This window comes from Oreochromis niloticus, linkage group LG3 (assembly GCF_001858045.2).
Source record: "Oreochromis niloticus isolate F11D_XX linkage group LG3, O_niloticus_UMD_NMBU, whole genome shotgun sequence".
Taxonomy (NCBI): domain Eukaryota; kingdom Metazoa; phylum Chordata; class Actinopteri; order Cichliformes; family Cichlidae; genus Oreochromis; species Oreochromis niloticus.
The window spans coordinates 19,724,510-19,743,446 of NC_031967.2; the positions used below are offsets into that span (position 1 = coordinate 19,724,510).

Sequence of the window (18,937 nt, forward strand, 5' to 3'; positions counted from 1 at the left end):
TAAGCCTTTTAAATTAAATACTTATCCAGTCATGCACAATTATGTAAAAAAAACTCTCTGCAGTTCTGTAAAAAACTAAGTACGCCCTACGACTCAGTAGTTTCACTTGAACCACCGTTAGCAGCCATAACTTGCAGTAATCATTTTCTGTGTCACTTTATCACAGAAAATGGCCCACTTTTCTTTGCAGCATTGCTTCAGTTCACTGAGCTTATCAAGCATTTATACATGCACAGCTCTCTTAAGGTCCCACCGCAGCATTTGAGTCTGGACTTTGACTGAGTCCTCGCAGCACCTCGATTCTTTTCTTTTTCAGTCATTCTGTTCTGTTGTCCTTGTGATCAACAGTGTTGGGTAAGTTACTTTAAATTAGTAACTTAGTTACATTACTAGTTACTTCTCTAAAAAAGTAACTCAGTTACTTCAAGTTACTCGTTACTTTCAAAGTAACTAGTTACTAGGGAAAGTAACTTTGGTTTTACTCAGAATTCTCTTGTTAATGTGTTGCTTCCGTAACTGGATACCCAGCAAGATTGCCAGTCTTCTAGCTTGCTTACTTGCCACAAGTGCACTGTGCCACCTACCAATAGAAAGGAAAAAATAATGTGCACATTTCCACGAGAGAAATCCCACGCCTGGACCGTCGTTGACCGCTGCCATGATTCTAGCCTGCTTTTTACATCCAACACAAAAACTGCAGTCGTGGTGCTTTTGATTGTACTCAGAACTTGGAAATTCTGCCTTCTGAATAGGAAGATGTAGGTAACACCAGACTGCAGATGAGCTGCATACAGAGCTGGACTGGGACAAAAAAATCGTCCCGGGCATTTTGACTAGCGACCGGCCCACCATTATAGGAAAAATCATAAAGCCTTTGAATGAAAATAAACACTGTTGTGACAGTGATGTACACTGTTCTGATGGTATATATGTATCAATCTATCAATTGTTTGTTGTAAGACTCAGATAATTATTTTTTTTAAAAGCGAGACATTTTAAATGAGAATAATAAAGAAAACTATTTCCTTGTGCCCCCCTTTCCCTGTTAATGCCCTACATGGCCCCCTGGCAACACTTTGCTAGACCCGCCCCTGCACAGTTACCAGCTGTCAGCTACATAGAAAAGGATCCTGGTGTTATTTGTCTCTCAGAAACAGTTCATAACTTCCCTTCAACTCATTCATGTCACCTAAAAGGTAAACCTGTTTCTCCATCACCTGTTCAGCTCTGATGATTCAGTAAGGACGTCTCCTGGTTTCATCTTCATGTTTCCCTCTCACCACATATACAAACCGATATCATGACCAGCAGCTTTACAGCTGTGGCTCCAGCAAACATCAGCTGATACTAGAAATTAATATTAAATAAATTCTAACAACAGCTGATCAAGCTTAAACGTGCTGCTGTTGTTTAACGTGACATCCGCTGGTTTCCTCTTTCTGGCGCAAAGTGGGCGATAAATAAACAAGAGAGAAAAGCCGATCAGCTGATCACTGATCAGTTTCGTGATTGAAGTAGAAACAGGAGAGAATGAGAGAAGAAGAGGCAGCTGTGCAGCTTCAGCTTTGTGTCTTTTTCATTGTAGCTGAAGTCCGGGACAAACTGTTCCTTTTCACCTCAGTACGAAACGCGTAATATTTTCTCTGAATACGAGACGATTCTGTTTTTTACAGGATGGTTGGCAACTCTAATAATTAACCGTATGAACAAAATAAAGTTCAACATCAGCACTCACCCAGCTGTATAGAAACTCCGTCATGCTAGCTAGCACGCAGTACGAAAATGTCAGCATACCGAAAATAAACTCCACCTAAACTTGGTTTATATCTGACCCAGATAGACTGCAGGTCATAACTTCTTACCTGAAGTTCAGTTCACCTGACACGCGGACCGGCGGCCGCTTCGGGTCTCTCCTCTTGCCTCCCTTTTCCTTCATCCACCTGCTGGCTTCCACCACTTGCTAATGTTATTGAATCTGTGGAAGCTCCGCGATATCCACCACACGAAGTAACGAGTAACGAGCCTATCTAAATCCCAGTAACGAGTAACGCGTTCCTGGTTTTGGCATAATAACTAGTTACCGTGCTCGTTACCACAATAATAACGTAGTTACTGTAACGCGTTACTTAATAACGCGTTAGTCCCAACACTGGTGATCAAGGATGCAACAGGTGAATACCTGTTGCATGAACCAATTTAGGTCAAGCCTTAGCTGTCTACCTCACGTTTGACTCTAGTGTCGATTCAATGACTGCAAACTACCCGAGCCCTGTGGCTGAAAATCAAGTCCAAATGCTCACCCCTCCAGCACCATGCTTCACAGTTGGTATCCTCTGTTCGGATTTTACCAAACATGGTGCTGTGCATTATGCTCCAACAACTCCACTTTGGTCCCATCTGTCCAAAGGACATTGCTGCAGCAGTCTGGTGATTTGTTCAGAATCAACTTTGCAAACCCAAATCTGTGCTGCCATGTTTTTCTTTAGAGAGAAGAGGTGAAACGTCTTCAAGAAACTTAAAGAAGTCCAGACGCCTTTCTTTCCAAGCTCCTTAGACTACGATGACCTGGATGACTGAAAAGCTTCACAGACAGAAGATGCTTTCTTCTGACAGCGTATCCAAACAAACCATCGTTGTTCAGTATTTTTCTAATTGCACTGTCATGCAATGACTGAGGGCTGAAGAGTCCTCCTTTTGCAGTTTCTCAGAGGACTGCATGCTTTGACCTCGGGGTATAATTGCTGGGACTTTTGTGCTATTGCATTAACGCAAAATGCTTCAAACAAGAAAACTGTCCAAACTTGAGCTTTTATGGAGATAGTCAAACTTCCTGATGATAAATAGCAACACCTAGCTCACAAGTACCATCTTGATTCTTTTGGAAGCAGTAAGGATGGACTTAGTTTTTCACCGAACTGCACTGATTCATGTGAAAACTTTGGTCTTCACACGACTTTACACACTGGGGCAAAATAAAAGGATTAAAAAGACCAGGACATAACTGTATAATTCAAGCAAGCATGAATGTTTTTCTTATATTTTCACTCAACTGGAGGAAATACTGAATTACACTCATTGTTTTCCAGTAACAGCTTTATAGACACTAGGGGTGCAAAATTAGGTTGACCAAAGAGACTTCATTCTGCGAATAAGCTTCTTGTCAGTCACATGGTGAGGCATAATCTTATTTATCCTTCTTTTTGACTCTAAGGAGATCCTCATTTACAAAATCAACATCCTGTTGTATACAGTAACACTTGAAATGACCCATTTAAGGTTGCGCATCAAGAGAGCTGAAGTGCTGTTTTCCATAGTCGCCTGCACAACAGGATGCATCTCTGCAGCGTGAGGACTTCCCCCTTTGCTGATTAGAAAGCTTTTACGCACACTTCTGTCTTAGTCCTTTCCATTCACGTCCTCCTTTCAGCCACTGGTTGTGTCAATAGTACGACAGTGCTTCGTCTTGCCCCTAAGGTAACCCCCCTCCCAGCTGACAGTGCCCGATATCATAAATGCAGTTGAGGCCAGTGGGACAGTTGTTATGTGAGGGCTGTGTGCAGACGCCCGGGGGCACAAAATAAACTCAAAAAAACAGCTTTAATGCTGAACTCTAAAAAAAGGTACCAGAACTGAGACTTCAAACATAAACTCAGGCAGGCAGACAGAACACACAGCATAATAAACGGTAGATCGCAACACGGACACAGAGAAACACAGGGCTTAAATACACAGAGGGAGCAATCAGGGAATGGGAAACAGGAGGGAAACACAGCTGGGGCAACTCAGGCCTGACGAGACAGAGGAAGCAAAAGCAGATACATTAACATGAGACATGGACTTTCAAAGTAAAACAGGAAACATAACACAGAAACGCAGACGTGACCCGGGGAGACAGCAACTATGGATCACAGACAGAAAACCAGAACACTAAACCCTAACAAAACCCACACAGAAAACCTAAACTAAGAATAAACCTATAACACATAAGGCAAAGCCAGAATATAATGAAATAAACAAAATCAAAGAACCAAAAACACAAAGCACTGGGTCAACAACCCAGGCACCCTAACAACAGTGGGTGTGGTTTAGCTCCTGACATCTGAAGCTGCTCGTGGACTCACAGGAAGCGACACACTGTTGCCTCATAATCATATTCAGGCCACCAGCAGACTGGCAGGGACACTTGTCACCTTACAAGGGTAGGAAAGAGTGTGTGAATGCACAGAGGTGACATTGCAGAGGGATCACTTCGGTGCAAGTTTAGAATCTGCTGAACAAAAAAAGAAAATGGAGTTTTTAAGCTATTAAAATGTCATTAACTCCACTAAGAACAACAAATCAGAGCAAATACTTGCCTGATTGATACATCTGTTTAAGCATGTCTGATTTAACATGATAGTTCTGGTCTGCTGACCTGCTGTTAATCATTCACAGAGCAGATTTAAAATTAGAGAGAATGTCCCACTGAGGCACGTCTGTCCTTCACCCACATCCACAGGTGTAAATCTGTAAGCGTGAGTGTGCATTTGCACGTACTGTATGAGTACCTCACAAACGACACCGATTTCAGAGCTGCCATTAAGACCACAACGTGGACTTTAACTCATGGAGACAGACTGTTAAAGAGCACCTTCACTGTCAGTCCAAAATACAGATTTGGCTCATTTAAGTCTCCAATCCATTCCAGGTTTTTGTCTTTAAGAGCTGTTTTGACAAACAGTGCTCTAAAATAAGAGTAAGAAGACAATTGGAAAGTGTTGAAAACACTCAGATGCTCAGAATCAATCAGCAAACGTCACCCACTTAACCATTAGAAACCTCTGGTGCTTTCAGCTCAGTGTAGCAGATGATGTTAAGCTTCAAGTCCCACTAAGGTGACTGGTTTTATAAACCCTAAAGGTTTATATGAAAATAGAAATGCTCTTCAAAATAACTGCGTGATTTCCAGTAAAAAAAACTTAGTCCTCTAATGAACTATTAAGGCATTGTACTGAACAAAGCTGAATTATGTGTAATTCTTCATTCACAGTGGAAGAACAAGCTTTAGAAAGCATGCCTCTTGTTTCACTAACTACTTCCTGGGTGATTTCTGGGCAGCGGGCTCAGACTCACTCTAAGAACTCATCTGGGTAAATTTCCACCAGATCAAATCACTGCAGCCAGAGCACTGCCTTTGATAAGCTTTAAATAGAAGCCAGGGAAAAAAGCATGTAGCGAGATTTGCGTCGTCCATTTGTTCCTACCTGATATACAGCTGGTCATTCTTGTTCAGGAGTGACAACAAAATTGTTTGCAAAGTTATATAAAAATCATTTTTTATCATGGGGCGGATCTTAGCTGCTTTGTGCTGGCACAGACTTTAAATGTGTGCAACCAAATCTGAGCTGGCTGCAACTGACTCCACGTGACTCATTTGGACTGGTGACGAGGTATAAACATCTGGCCAAGCCTTTATTCCCTGAAATCACTATTTACCTGTATCTAAAGGGCAAAATCCACGGTCTGTATTACTGTGCAGACTCTCGGGAGGATCTTAACTATATATATTGTGAATGTTTTGGGGGCATGAACAAAGAGACGTGATTCCTGCCATTAGATTATAGATTATATACTCTGTGCACAGAAGGTACAGAAAGAAAAAGTGACTGTAGGCGTGTGAAAAATGAGCCAATAGCAAGATGTGTTCTGAAGCTGAAGCTGACGTTTTGTTTTGGCATAAATAATCAGTTTCATCTTGAGTCGGAAACTAAGTGTGACTTAAGGTGAATTTAATTTTTTTTAATGGTTTGCAATGATTTTAAGCCTTCTGGAGCCAGGTACCCCTTACACAAGGAGCCCAACATAAGTGATTTCTCACTATCTGTTGGAAATTTTAGTGTTTTAAAGATAACGCTGGTGCAAGCGATCAACATCATTTGTTGGCAATGTAAATATGCCTAGAAGTCAACTAACAGTCCAGGTATTTTAGGATCCCCAGCCCCAATCAGAGAACCACTAATCTCAGGTACATGCCTTGTTTACATAGACCTAATATTAAAGGAAATGTCATTTTGTGCAACAACATGGCTTGGCTGCAGTATGGTGATGGTACGGAAACAAAATATAACCGTACAAAATATAAATAAAGGAAGAAAAGAACATTAAACAGCAAAAACTGTACAAGGGGTGATGCTCTCTCTATGGATCAGTAGTAGAATAAATAGAAAAACCTGACTCCCGGATGTCAAATGATATCAAGGATCACATCATGATCATAGTTTGAGAGAGTCAAAATCATCTTAACCCACTTGTCATTTTGCACCTGTTATTTCGTTTTTCCTACACAAGCGGCTATTTATACTTTATCCACATCAACACGTGCAGATGGAGGCACAACAAAGCGAAATACGCAGGAAGCACTGCACAAGCATACAGTACGCAGCAAGGAGGGGTTAGCCGGGAGGGAGAGTGTACAGGAGGAACGCAGAGGGAGGGGGAGAGAAAGCAGGCGTGTCCATTCAGCATGCTCCGGGGATTAGCTATTTAAAGTGCGGCGACTGCGCGCCACTGAAACCTCTCCACGGTGCCAATAAGGACGCAGATCTCAGGACGTGCAGGACGAGGCAGCGCAGCAAGGACACAGAGTGAAGCACATTTTAATGAGGGGACGCAGATAAAGAGTGAATAGACGGATAGACAGCGAGAAGAAAATCAGCAGTATCCAGTATTTCACCGGGTAAGTAACCAAACTAACTACTCAATTCAACCATGACTGAAAGGTTGTATCAAGTTGTATTGTAAAAACTTGCTTGAGTGCACCTCGGGTTTCTTTTTTTAATGTTCTGTTAAAGCTTCACGTAGGACATGATTTATAGTTCGAATAAATAGATAACCTCGTAAGTGATCTTCTCTTATCAAACAGCTTAAGTGTGAGAAGAGGAGGTGTGTGTTTGTGGGAGGGTGCCTGATTATGACACTGTCTGGCAACGCGTGGAAGACACTGTTACTGACAACAGCCTGTCACACTCGATTATTTACGCGTGAATAAGTCACCGATTATTCTTCTCATCTTTCTTCTGCGTTAATTAGCAGCAAGATATGGTCCAATAATGCGATTTATAAGCATGTTTAACCTCATGCTGCCAACTTTAACACATTTCAATAGCCTAGACAAGTAGGAAACGCCACCGCCCCTTTCGTGCAGCTTAAAGTTGTTCAAGGAGACAGAGGCACGAGTGATGCGCACAGTGCTCCAGGTGAAAGCTCAGATTAGCCCTTCTGGCGTAGTCCGAGCATTTCATTCAAACTTCCACCTGTTCGCGCGCACAGGACTCCACCTCACACACTCTGTACCTGTAGCATAGGCACACGGAGATTTAACGATCCGGTTAGGGAACTTCTTTAAATAACAAGTTCAGGCATAAGAAAGCGTTAACTGTTGTGGAAGTTGTTTATGATTCATAAAAAGCATAAACCAGTAATGAAAAGACGTTTCTCATTGTACAAGTACTAGCATGTAAGTGGAAGATTGTTTACAACACTGGATTTGTTACAAATTTCAACTTAAGTTAGAGTTTCAAGTTATAATCATTAATTTTTTTTGTTATTTTCTCAGAAGTTTGAGTTACTAAGTCAAAAAATTTGAGATAAAAATCCAACCCTTTGGTTATTTTATTTATTTATTTATTTATTGTATATAAAACATGTTAGAGGAAATTTTTTTTTAAAAATCACCAAAGATTTCCTTTTTTTTGTAAGAAAAAAACTCTTATTTGAAATATAGTTCAACAGTTACATAAATGTTACATCAGAAAGAGGACTTGTTTCATAAAGGTGTAGCATCAGTGTCTCATCTAGACACTGAAATAAAACACGTTGAGTTATTAGCTGGCTAGCATGTTGATGTGACATGAGATTTTCCATCTATTTGGTGTAATCATGTAAGTTAATTTTATGAAAAATATATTTTGCAGTCTTTAAGAATTAGTTTAAATATGACATTTAGATAGAGTACTAGGCCCACTGCACTTTACAACAGGAGCCGCTCGGGCTTAGAAACCCATGAAGCTCCCAGCTGATAGTTTAGTGCTGATGTTAATGCAAGAGGAAGTTTTGGAAGTTTGTTGACCTCACTTTGTATCTTTATGTGGTTTGACACTACCTGGCTGAGTTGCTGTGGCTCTAAAATGCTTCCACTTTGCAAAAACACAACATACGTTTTTAATTGTGGAATATCTAGTATGGAAGAAATTTCACAAATTGATATTTTGTAGTGGTAACACCCATGCTCAGATCCATCTGGATGAGATTAATTTGAGCATCTTTACATTCCTTTGTTTGATTTATGAGCAACTGAATAGCTGACAGATAACTGTGGGGTTAAAAACAACTTGTCTCGTGAATACAGAGCGAAGTAGAGGTTTAAAATGAGCGGGGCTATCACTGCCTGATCCGTCTTTTCCTTAAATGTTCTAAAAGCTGTTTTATCCTCCATCTCTGATAAATATGAATAAAAGCTGACTGCATGCTGCTACTAATGCACACAGAGACTTCTGCAGGTAGAAATGCACAGAGTGTGTGCGTCATCCAGTCTGGAAAGTCTGTATGGAGCTTTGTGGCAGGCAGACTGGCCTTTTTAACTTTTTTTTTTTTTTTAAATAAAACTCCTGGGACTGACTGGAAAAGGTCAGTCCCAGTCCCAGCTGAGTGGAAGTGTGGGAAGATCGTTATCATGTTCCTGCATGAATATGTGCAGACGGAGAGGATCGGTGGCATTTGTGGAGGGTACAAAATATATGAAGGGATCAGATTTAATTTACCCTAAGTTTCATAATTATTCTGTTAGGTTTCGTCAACGACACACACTCACACACACATGCACAGACATGTGCTTTAAATCATGTGACACAATACTGGCATAGATCGTGAGCCAGAAGCCGCTCGCTAATGTTTCTCGGAGAGATTGCGCAACCTTCGGCTTCACCAGCAAAGCACCGCTAATTGAACAAGTAAAACTGCATTATTCAGGAGCGGCATGTTGCCCACATAAGCTGCCTGCAGCTGAACTCTCCGGTGTGACAAAGAGGCATGGGATCCTAACAGTCACAAACCCTTTCCCCACTTTTCCTCATCACTCCTATCCTCATTTTGTGACTGTAAGCCTTTTTAAAAAATCACGTATGATCATGTTTTTCTTAATCATCTTCCTTTTCTGCTCTTTCTCATCCCATCCTCAGCCTTCTTTGTTTTGTCCTTTGCCTTAAATGCTTTTCCTCTTGCCCCCTCCCTTCTTTGTGTGTGTGTCTGTGTGTACCATCTGAGGTTGTTTTTCCTCTTCATGCTTCCAGGCCTGCTGTGTGCTGCCAGACCCCCACAGCCAACCAAGATCTGTGCCCAAAAATTCCTCACTACTGACCAGCCCTTCATATTGTGTGCACGTTTGTGTGTGTGTGTGTGTGTGTGTGTGTGTGTATGAAACTGGCTCAAACTCTGTGCTGTCCCTGTTCCCGTGCTATACTGTGAGTTCCCAGAACCTCTAAATTGACCTAAACATAATGGAGTCACTGTGCGTGTAGATGGCATAAGGTTTCAGAGCCACACCTGACTGAAATGCAGATGGGAGGAGTATCGGATGGTTGGAAATAGAGGAGGAAAAAACGCTCGTACTGTGAGAATTTCTCAAGAAACAGGGTGGCTGTGAAATTAGAGTCAGAGTTTCACACTTAGTGGACACATACCTCCCCCATTGGCTTGTCTGTAACGGGGTGTAGCAGCTCTGAGACCGTGCGTATGTGCGAGCTGTCACGTCTGCCTCACTGAGTCAGGCAGCACGACCAGTCAGCAGTAAATAGTTGTCGGGGTATATTGTATATTTACCCAGGATTGCCTTTCTTTATGTTGCAATCACAGTTTACTGTTTGCGATCAGATATCCAAACGTGCCTCTGGGATGAATAAACAGTGAGGCTCAGTGAATTATCAAACTAAAAGGGGTTTCCCCATCAGAGTGACGAGGTGTACTTCAGACAGAGGTGGGAGGATTAGGATCAAACCTGCTCTGATCATAAATATTGTGACTAACTGGCTGAAGGTTTAATTCCAATAAGGAGCTGATTATTACTGTATCCCTTAAAAATTGTGCCTGCTTTGTGTCACATCTTGCATCCTTTTTTGCTTCACTTTGTGGTTTTTTTGTGTGCAAATATTTGCAATTGTGCAACCCTTAAACATCAATTTTTCCCTTCTTCTGCTTTTGTCAATTTGTAAAGACCCCAAAGGGAAGTAAAACATCCTCCAGTGCAGATGCCAGTTATTCATTCCATACTTTACTGTTGCCCTTCAATTGTACCTCAAAAGAATTACTGTAATCATTACTGATTGCTAAGTGGTTAGATGGTATTATTCCTTTATGTATTTTATCTGAAAGTGCAGTAAATATCTGCACTTTGTCTGGTAACAGTTAAATGTGACCATTTATTAGACTGGCATGTGAGGAATGAGCGCTTGCACTTCTTTGCACAGCTACAATAGAAACTGTCAACGTCCATCAGCTCCCTCTGCTCTATTTCACCTGACCTATTTCTTAACCTGATTAGCCTAAAATAAATACCTTTTTTCTTTCTAAGCAGCTACAGCTCTGTGCCGGCATGTGACCTTTTATCTCCCCGCTGCAGATAGGCGGACAGTCCGCAGGGAAATCATGAATTTGACAGACATGTCTGGGTCGAGCTCTGCAGATAGGTCGAGGTTGAGCAGCTGTTTTTTGTTTTTTTTTTAAAAAGTTTGATTTTTGCTCTTTAATATCAGTTAAAACAACAGATTTAGAGGCAAATTTGAGAAACAGAAGGTTTTTACTGATATGAGCCCGTCAGCTGTGACGTGCCTACATCAGACGACCTCTGTGTAAAATGTGTTTGCTTGTCAAAAGAGAGCTTATCATTCGCCCTGGCTGCTGTAGTGCACTGACGTCCTGTTCCAGGATTAGACGGCGTGGAGGGTGGTGGTGATGGAGTGGTAAATACTGACTGAGTGGTTGGTTGCTGGGCCGCCGTGCCATTCGGTGATACTGTCAGCTTACATTAAGCGGTCGCGCTGGTGAAGCGCAGCATCATAATTCCATTAAACGGTGACCTGGTGAGGAGACGATGAACTGTCAGCAGAGCTGCTGTGGCTGCGATGAGGCGGCTTAAGTGCGAGCTGTGGAAGAAATGTTGTCACGATAGTTTAACTCGGCTTACTTCATATTTGAGAGAAAGCTCGTGGAAGACTTGCGTACTTTCCAATCAGCTCGCTTATATTTATGTCTTTCTTCACTTCTTTCTCTCCTCAGGCATCTCTGTCATGGGTGTGAAGATGTTGCAGTGCTTTCCCTTCTACAGACGCTGCAAAGAGCGCTGCAAGAGCAGGCAGTGCCCGCCCCCTCCAGGTGAGCACCACCTACTGTATATTCCAACTACTGTATATGAGAAAATCAAATGCAGAACAAACTGCTTGACTCTCTGTCTGCCACCCATACAGTTCCTGTGGAGGAGATGAAGCCACGTCTGTCCTCTACGACATCCTGGGGCAGTGAGAGCGAAGGAACAGGAAGCATCAATCGGGGTTCCCAGATCTATTTCTCCACCAAGGCCCGGCTTTCTTTCAGACACCAGCTGGACAGCAACATCAATGCAGTGGATGCCACCTACTGAGGAAGACCGAGGGCTTCATAGGACTTGAATGGACTCAGTTTTCCATCGCCAGTTTATGCTTGGAGCCCGATAGTAGAGCAAACACATTTTGACGCCACCTTTAAATGGGAACGGCGGTAGTCGTGCAGAACCACAGTTTGTCTTTTAACTGCTTGTTCCTCGCTGCTCGCACACAACTGCTAATGATTCGTCAGATTCAAAGGACAGAGGAAAACGGACTGGGATGAGACGGTGCTCCGAAGTCAGACGAGTAGATCCGCTGCCCAATCGGGCAGTACTGATGAGGGCGAGGACAATGTAGAGAGTTGTTTACAGCGTTCACTACCAATAAGTGCATTACTTTGTTTTCTGTTTGGAAGGTTTTTTTGTTTTTTTTTTACTGTGTTTCTTTTGTATTTCTTTTTTTTTTTTTTGACTACCTTTGTGGAAAAATGATCCATTTGCTGATTAGATCATGGCTGGAGTTAATAAGGGCTGTTTCACAAAGCAAGAGGAGGGAGATAGCATTCAGTGTGATGAAGTGTGTGACTATCTAAACCTCATCATTAAGTCATCATCGTGAATTAACTTTCTAATCCTGCTCTGTGACACAGAACCCTGCTAGCTTAAAGTGAGATAATAAAACACAGAAAATGGTTTGCTGTTTTATAAAAGACATTAACTGTAAAAGCATGAGAGGTGGGACTGTGTGTAACATCTGCTGACCAGGTCTGAGTCTGTTTAACAGCAGTGTTGTTAATAGTTAATAGTCATCTGTGATCTACGGTGGCCCTGACACTACAGAAAGGCTTGCTGAAATCCGGTGGTGTTGTGCACCACAGGGCCACCGTATGAAATAAGCCGAGCTACACAGCAGCTTATTTCTGATAGGTATTTTCTTAGTCTTGCTTGATTCTGATTAATATTTTTTAATTAGAAAAAAAAAAGACTCTCTGGCTGTGTTTTTAAAATGCACCTTTTTTTTTTTTTTTTAAGAAAACCTTTCTGTATTTGCCCAAATTGAAGCTATGACTGTTAAATGCTGATAAAAAAAAAAAAAAATACTAATGATCACTTGTTCAAATCCAGAGTATGTCAAAAATATCTTTATTCTAAACTAAGCAAATATAAAATAAGATGTATCAAAATGTCTCTGGTGTGTTTTTTAGGGCTGGGGGATATATTGCTTGACTATATTGTAAAGACACAAGGATACCAAATATTGGCATTTTATAAAAACTAAATTCAAATAGTCCAGGAATAGTACAAACAAGAGGGCTCATCTCATGCACCACCATCTGCAAAACAAAGCTGCTTCCTAACTCAGTACAAGCTAGTGGCTCAGGCACATGAGCCCAACTCGACTGGCTGCCTGCTGTTTGTTTTCTGGTTATATTACTATGGAACAGGAAGTTTACTGAGTGCAAATCTAATAGTTAAATGTGAATTTCTGTTTGTGTAGACAGCAGCAGATGTGATTTTTGATGATTTATCGCAGTTAATTGGTGTGTTATCAGAAACCGATTGCACATAACTTCCAAGTTGTGGACTGATATCAGACGTGCTCGCTCTTATGGCAACATTTATGGCAGGTTTTAGTGACGGTGGAGGTCTGCTCGACAGTCTTTTTGCAGCAAAAGAAAAATAAGTGAAGTGAGATAACTTTATCTTACTGGATAAAACAGATGACAAACTTTTAGCTTTGAGGACACAATTTGTTGTTGAAAAAATGTGATAAGTTGCAATACATGTTTTATCGCAAAATATAAAAAAATTGCAATAATATGGTATCGTGTGGAGGCCCGGCGATGCGATCATTATGGGTAATGTGCAGAGAAGCCGTGAAAAGTACACAAGCAAGATGGAGACGGGGCATCTAGTGGACAATATTTATTAAAAAAATGTTTACAGGTATAAAAAAAAATAAAACAGTTTGAAAACAAACTTCTTCAGACACGTGAGCAGTTATGATGACTGGATGTTTTTGGGTTTGGAGATGACGCCGTCTGGATAACGTTTCTTAAACCGAGCCACGACCTCGGGATCCAACAGATGAATGCCGTCCAGCTGGTTCCCGAGAGTTATCCTGGACAGGAAATGACACAGACATTGTGAGGTGTGTAGAGCAGCTCGCTGGTCTCTAAATTAAAGCATGATGGTATGTTACCAGTTAGGCTGGACATTGTGGGGTCGACCAAAGAGCTCAATCTTCCTGGTGCCGGGTGATAGTCTCTCTATCATGCCGTAGATCTCGTCTGGCTTGTGACTCGTGGAGCGGACCTGAGAACACACAGACATGACTCAGGCTGAAGGAATTATGGGTAATGACACCACGTATAACAGAGGATTTACAGCTGTTTACCTCTGCCACGATGACATCACAGTCCAAACCTCTGTTGAACCCCTGCGGGTTTCCTTTTACACCAACCTGAAGACAAACACGTTTAGAATGAGACGACAGAGGTTCTGCTATTTCAGCTATTGGACGGCCAAGAACGACAAAAGCAAGAAGCTGCCGAAGGTTAAATTCCTCGAGCTCGAACCCCACCGGGACCGTCCACACAGTATAACACTGAGATTGGTTCAAACCTACCAGGCAGTGCTCCTTCCCGTGGTTCAGCCAATGACCCGTCCTGCCGGTGCGGATGATTCTCTGGAGCTGGTTGGTTTTCACCCAAATGATTTCATCCACACGCTCATAACTGAGAGAGGAAGATAAAGGCTAAATGATTAAAAAATAAGGGGAAAAATATGACACGATGGTGACAGAAAGGCAAAACTTACCCCCAAAGGCTGAGACACTCTCTGCCCAGCTCCATAGCCCTGCAACAGGAAGAGAACGTTGAGTCTGAATACCATTTCTAAGAATAATGTTTAGGATTGGGGGAAATATCAGTTGTCACACATGTAGTGACCTTCTTTGGGTAAATAATTAACCTGAATAGCAGCACAAAGTGGTGCCAGCTTCCTGTCGTGCTGAAGCTGAGTGAAGAGCTCTACGCAAACACTGACCGGGCTTCTCATCATTTATGACGAGTGAATGTAAAACTGTAGAGATCTGGCACCGTGCGGTCGATGTCATATAATCGAGAACAGAGAAGCATTGTGCAAGTTCCCTGTTCGATAGATTTTTTTGCTAAGCCAATGCAAACTAAGCCACCAGGTTTTCCCCCATCACCGCCACATGTTAATGTTGGGAATATATGCACTGCTCACTTAAACACCTTGATCCCAGCTAAAAGTCTACTTCTTAAGTGCCTTGCCGAATGCCGACATGCCCCATTCCTTTACCCAGTCTTTCATTCTGTCAATGATTGTCTGTTGCCCAAGCTTCTATCTATCTATCGATCTATTTATCTAATCTAGACTTTAACATATTTATATGAAATTGTAGTAAACTAGGTGAAGTCATAGCTTAAGGGAAAGCGTTTATTAGGAAAAAAGCAGCCATTATTCTCTAGAGGTTTAACTTAAACGGGCTGAGGGGCATTAATTTGTAGATCAAATAAAACATTCAGCTATGAGTTAAATAGTGACATAAAGTGATCAGCTGTCCTGCTAACTGAGCCAGATTTCTGAACTTTTTTAGTTACCTGCCAGTGACCCAGAGGAAGAGGAAGCCGTCATCCTGCAGGATGGGGATGTTCAGTTTTCTCATCTCGTCATCGGTCAGAGTACCGTAGGGCAGCTCCATGTGGATGTCCCAGGGAGGGTCAGCCATCACTACGGCAAACTTACCCAGGATGGACACGTCCAGGTAGCGGATATCACAGCAGATCCACTGAGTACCAAAGCACATAAATCACACTACTGTATGATCTTAGAAGACATCAGGACATGTGCATGTGTCCACTCTCATAGACTTTTAAATCATCCCATCCTCCTACTCACCTGTGAAGGGAAGAGTTTGCCCACATTGCTGTCGGTGTCCCCTGCGTGGAGACCGAGCTCTGTGGTCCCCGCCTGGGGCCCCAGCAGGTTCCCCTCGGTCTCCGGGGGGCTGTCGATCTCATAGTGGACGTACTTACAGGTGTCCATGTGGAAACAGGTGTTGAGGAAGGAGCAGTCGCCCAGGCTCTCGTCTGTGTGCTTGTTGATGATGCGACTGCATGAAAAAACATAAAGAGAGTCCTCTGGTTAATGCAAAGTTCAAGTTGTTAAATGCTCACTGAGGTAAAAGAAGAAGGAGATGCTCGACGACCTTTTAAATTCCAGATTTTTCCATTTAAACATGAATATAATTCGAAGTGGGCAGAGAATCCCTCTTTATGTAGGACAGTTTTCCAAACTGTATCTGTTGGATCACTTAAAATGATGCAAAATAAAACTTGTGGTGCAGCACTTTAGACATGTGTATGAGCAGAACACTCTCAAAATGTGGTGTATCAAATATAGAGTATTTAGCATAATCACAGTGCCACCTGCAGGCCAAAGAGAGTATTACTCAAACACTGATGGACATCTGCTATACTTAAAAAAGAAAGCGATCAATGGGTAAATGTACTTAGCAGGTCAGTTAGAATTTCCCATTCATATAATCTGTAATATTTATGATACGCTCTTTTCTAGCTGCAGCACAGCAGCCTGTATTCTCATGATTTGGACAATCCAGGACTGTCATGGAAATAAACTTTTAGTCTTGTTAGTTTATTATCATGTCTGCTGTGTTTGATTTCAGGTTTTATTTGTTGGTAGCAGTTTAATCTGTGGGGCTGTCTGTAACAGTGTCAGACCTTGTGAAGCAAATACAGACCGAAAGTGTAACTTGGTGCACGGCTGAGGCGTGTCTCCAGCACGAACACATTCTTCTTTGGTCCCGTGATCGCAGAACTCTTGGACCTGAGCTCGGCCGCGGGATCTGAACTTTTCCACGATGGACTGCTCCTTGGCTGTGCTGGCGTTCAGCAGCTCCAGAATCTCTCGGCTTAACTGGATACGAAAGAGAGTTGCACGATAGCTGCAGCAGTAATGACAACTCCATTTTTAAGTGGTTACAAAACACCCCAAAAAACCCTCTGTTACCTTCTTGCTCTGCTGCTCCTTGGTGGACTGTTGGTTCAGGAGGCTTTCGATCTCCATGTCCAAATGCGACGACTGGCTTTTACTGCTCCTGCCCTTCTTCTCGGTCCCGCTCCCTGACGCCGAAGGCCCCGGCTCTGAGGAGGAGGCGGGTGTCAGCGATGTGGTTGACGAGTGAGGAGGAGAAGCAGAGCTCTGAAGCGAGGGCGAGAAGCCTGCAGCCCTTTTGCTGTGCATTTGGTCTTCTGCTTTTCTCTTGACTCCAGTTCTCTGGGCTCCAGCTACAGATCCAATCATAGCCCAAAGTTTTGTGTGGTCCACAGCTACAACCACTGTCGGGGTAGACGTGGAGGAGGAAGTTGTAGAAGAAGAAGGAGCTGAGGTGGGCTCTCGGACCTCGATGAGCTCCTGAGCAGAGAATTTAAGCAGCAGGCTCTGGATGCAGCCGTGACTAACGGCTGTTTCTGACTGTGACGAGAAGCAAACACAACAGAGATGTCAAAAATAAACCCACATCACTGAGTTTAAGGGTAACACGAGCAATGGAGACAAAAACTCACACTGTTGAGTTCATTTGTGATGGAAAGGGAGTCTGTCGGCAGTGTGAGACTCAGATCAGACAGATATCCCAGCAGCCTCTTCTCCAGTTCGGGGTCTGGTGGTTTTTCTGTTTCCTCCTGTGAGGTGGACGGAACTGCCGGGGCAGGGCTGTCACTCCTGACTGTGGACCCGTCTGCGCTGCCGCCACCATCTGAGGGGACAACAAAGGATGAAGCATCGAGTTCAGAGAAAATTGTCAATATTCCTCATTTGAAAGGCCTTAAAATGTTTCATAACTTTTAGATAAAAAGGTTAAGTAATTATAAAAATTGTTGTTTAATTTAATGGTACAAGAATCATCCTTTGTTTGTTGTTGTTTGTTACTCCTTTTTGTTTTGAGGAATTAGGAAAATCTTCATAGTGAAACAGCAGAACTGCTTTAAAGTTTTTCAGCTCATATCGATTACTGCCAGCGGTAAATGTCCTCTTCCTTTCCAGTGCTCGTACTGTTGATATACACTGCAACATCCCCAGCATGGCATCAAAGCAAATGAGCTTAGGCAGCTTTATAGCAAATCACTACAACTGCTGGATACTCTGAGCTAATTTACTGGTTGTCTCCTGTAACAAAATACCTGACCGATCAATAATATAGATAGTAATTTTTTGTTGCATCACATTTAGCAAGAACGAACACAATATTTTGTTAGTTTCCAGCAACAACCGAGTAAAACCCCACCTTCATTTTATAAAACTCAGTTCCCCTTTCGCCAGCGAAGGCAAATCCGCTCAATTAAATCAGCTACTAAATGAATGGACTGGAGTGCATTTCTGTGCTTTTCAAGATTTACCAAGCACTTCAATCACATCTAAACACAATCATTTTTATCCTATACACTAAAGCGCTTCATCACCCAAAGCAAAAGACAAGAGAGTTGAAGAAGAGAGCGCCGGCAGGATGGGGAGGATGGCGTGTGCAGTGAGCTAACTTTGATCTCAGCTGAGAGGGGACCGCCTGATGTTTATTTACATCTTGCCACACCGTCAGTAACACCAGCTCTTACCATACTTTCTCCTACAGAGTGATATGGTTGAAAGGTGTAGTTCAGACATAGTAATAACTATATTACGTTCTTTAATTAAACCACTCACGGCAAGGTTAGTGGATGTTTTCCCCCTTCTTTCCTTGTTTCTAGAAAGCTTTTCTATTTGTAATTTGGCTCTTAGAGCACCAGAGGAAAACGATATCGCCATAACACGGCAGCTTACACAGTTTAAATGGCTGCAAAGCGCTGCAGACCTGAGTTAAGACACGTAAAGTTAAATGTATGGGGGGGGGGAACTGCCCTTTTGGTATCAATACCAGCGTTAGCTGGGCACTGCCCGGCCTGAACCTACCGGCGGACAGCTGAGCAGGGTCTTTCCGCCGTCGCTGCAGCCTCTCCCGCAGAGAGTCCAGCTGCTTCTTGTGCGCCTGGATGTTGCTCCATGTGTCCGACATGACGAGCTGGACTCAGCGGCAGAAAAAACACCAATACTGGCCTCACCGAGCACCGAGTGTCCGGGAAACTAAACAAAAGTTGAATCCAGTCCACCCTTGGAGGGAAGCGGGTACGGTGCAACACGAAAATGTGTGTCCGGTAGCATCTTAATTGGGATTAAACGTTCCGCTTTCGTAGTGATTTGTCGTGGTTTTAGGATGGAGGGTATATGATGTAAAATATAATACAT

General features: G+C 42.6%; 1 protein-coding gene across 1 annotated transcript; it reads right to left on the reverse strand.

The window, feature by feature from the left end:
• Nucleotides 1-13,522: 13,522 nt before the first annotated feature.
• Nucleotides 13,523-18,904, reverse strand: mettl3 (methyltransferase like 3). Its single transcript, XM_005454422.4, has 11 exons — nucleotides 18,605-18,904; nucleotides 17,227-17,417; nucleotides 16,670-17,134; nucleotides 16,401-16,576; nucleotides 15,539-15,752; nucleotides 15,241-15,428; nucleotides 14,432-14,470; nucleotides 14,241-14,349; nucleotides 14,010-14,075; nucleotides 13,815-13,927; nucleotides 13,523-13,733 (listed from the first exon to the last, which is right to left on the reverse strand). Exons 1-11 carry the CDS (start codon nucleotides 18,705-18,707, stop codon nucleotides 13,613-13,615), a joined length of 1,785 nt encoding a protein of 594 aa, XP_005454479.1. The 5' UTR covers nucleotides 18,708-18,904; the 3' UTR covers nucleotides 13,523-13,612.
• Nucleotides 18,905-18,937: the final 33 nt, after the last annotated feature.

What these genes read in the sequence shown, in the direction of transcription:
- mettl3 (XM_005454422.4), bottom strand. Translation starts at nt 18,707, where the DNA reads ATGTCGGACACATGGAGCAACATCCAGGCGCACAAGAAGCAGCTGGAC. An exon ending in TCACAAATGAACTCAACAGT is followed by an intron (nt 17,135 to 17,226) that starts GTGAGTTTTTGT and finishes TTCTCGTCACAG; the next exon opens with TCAGAAACAGCCGTTAGTCA. An exon ending in GCAAACTCTTCCCTTCACAG is followed by an intron (nt 15,429 to 15,538) that starts GTGAGTAGGAGG and finishes TTTGGTACTCAG; the next exon opens with TGGATCTGCTGTGATATCCG.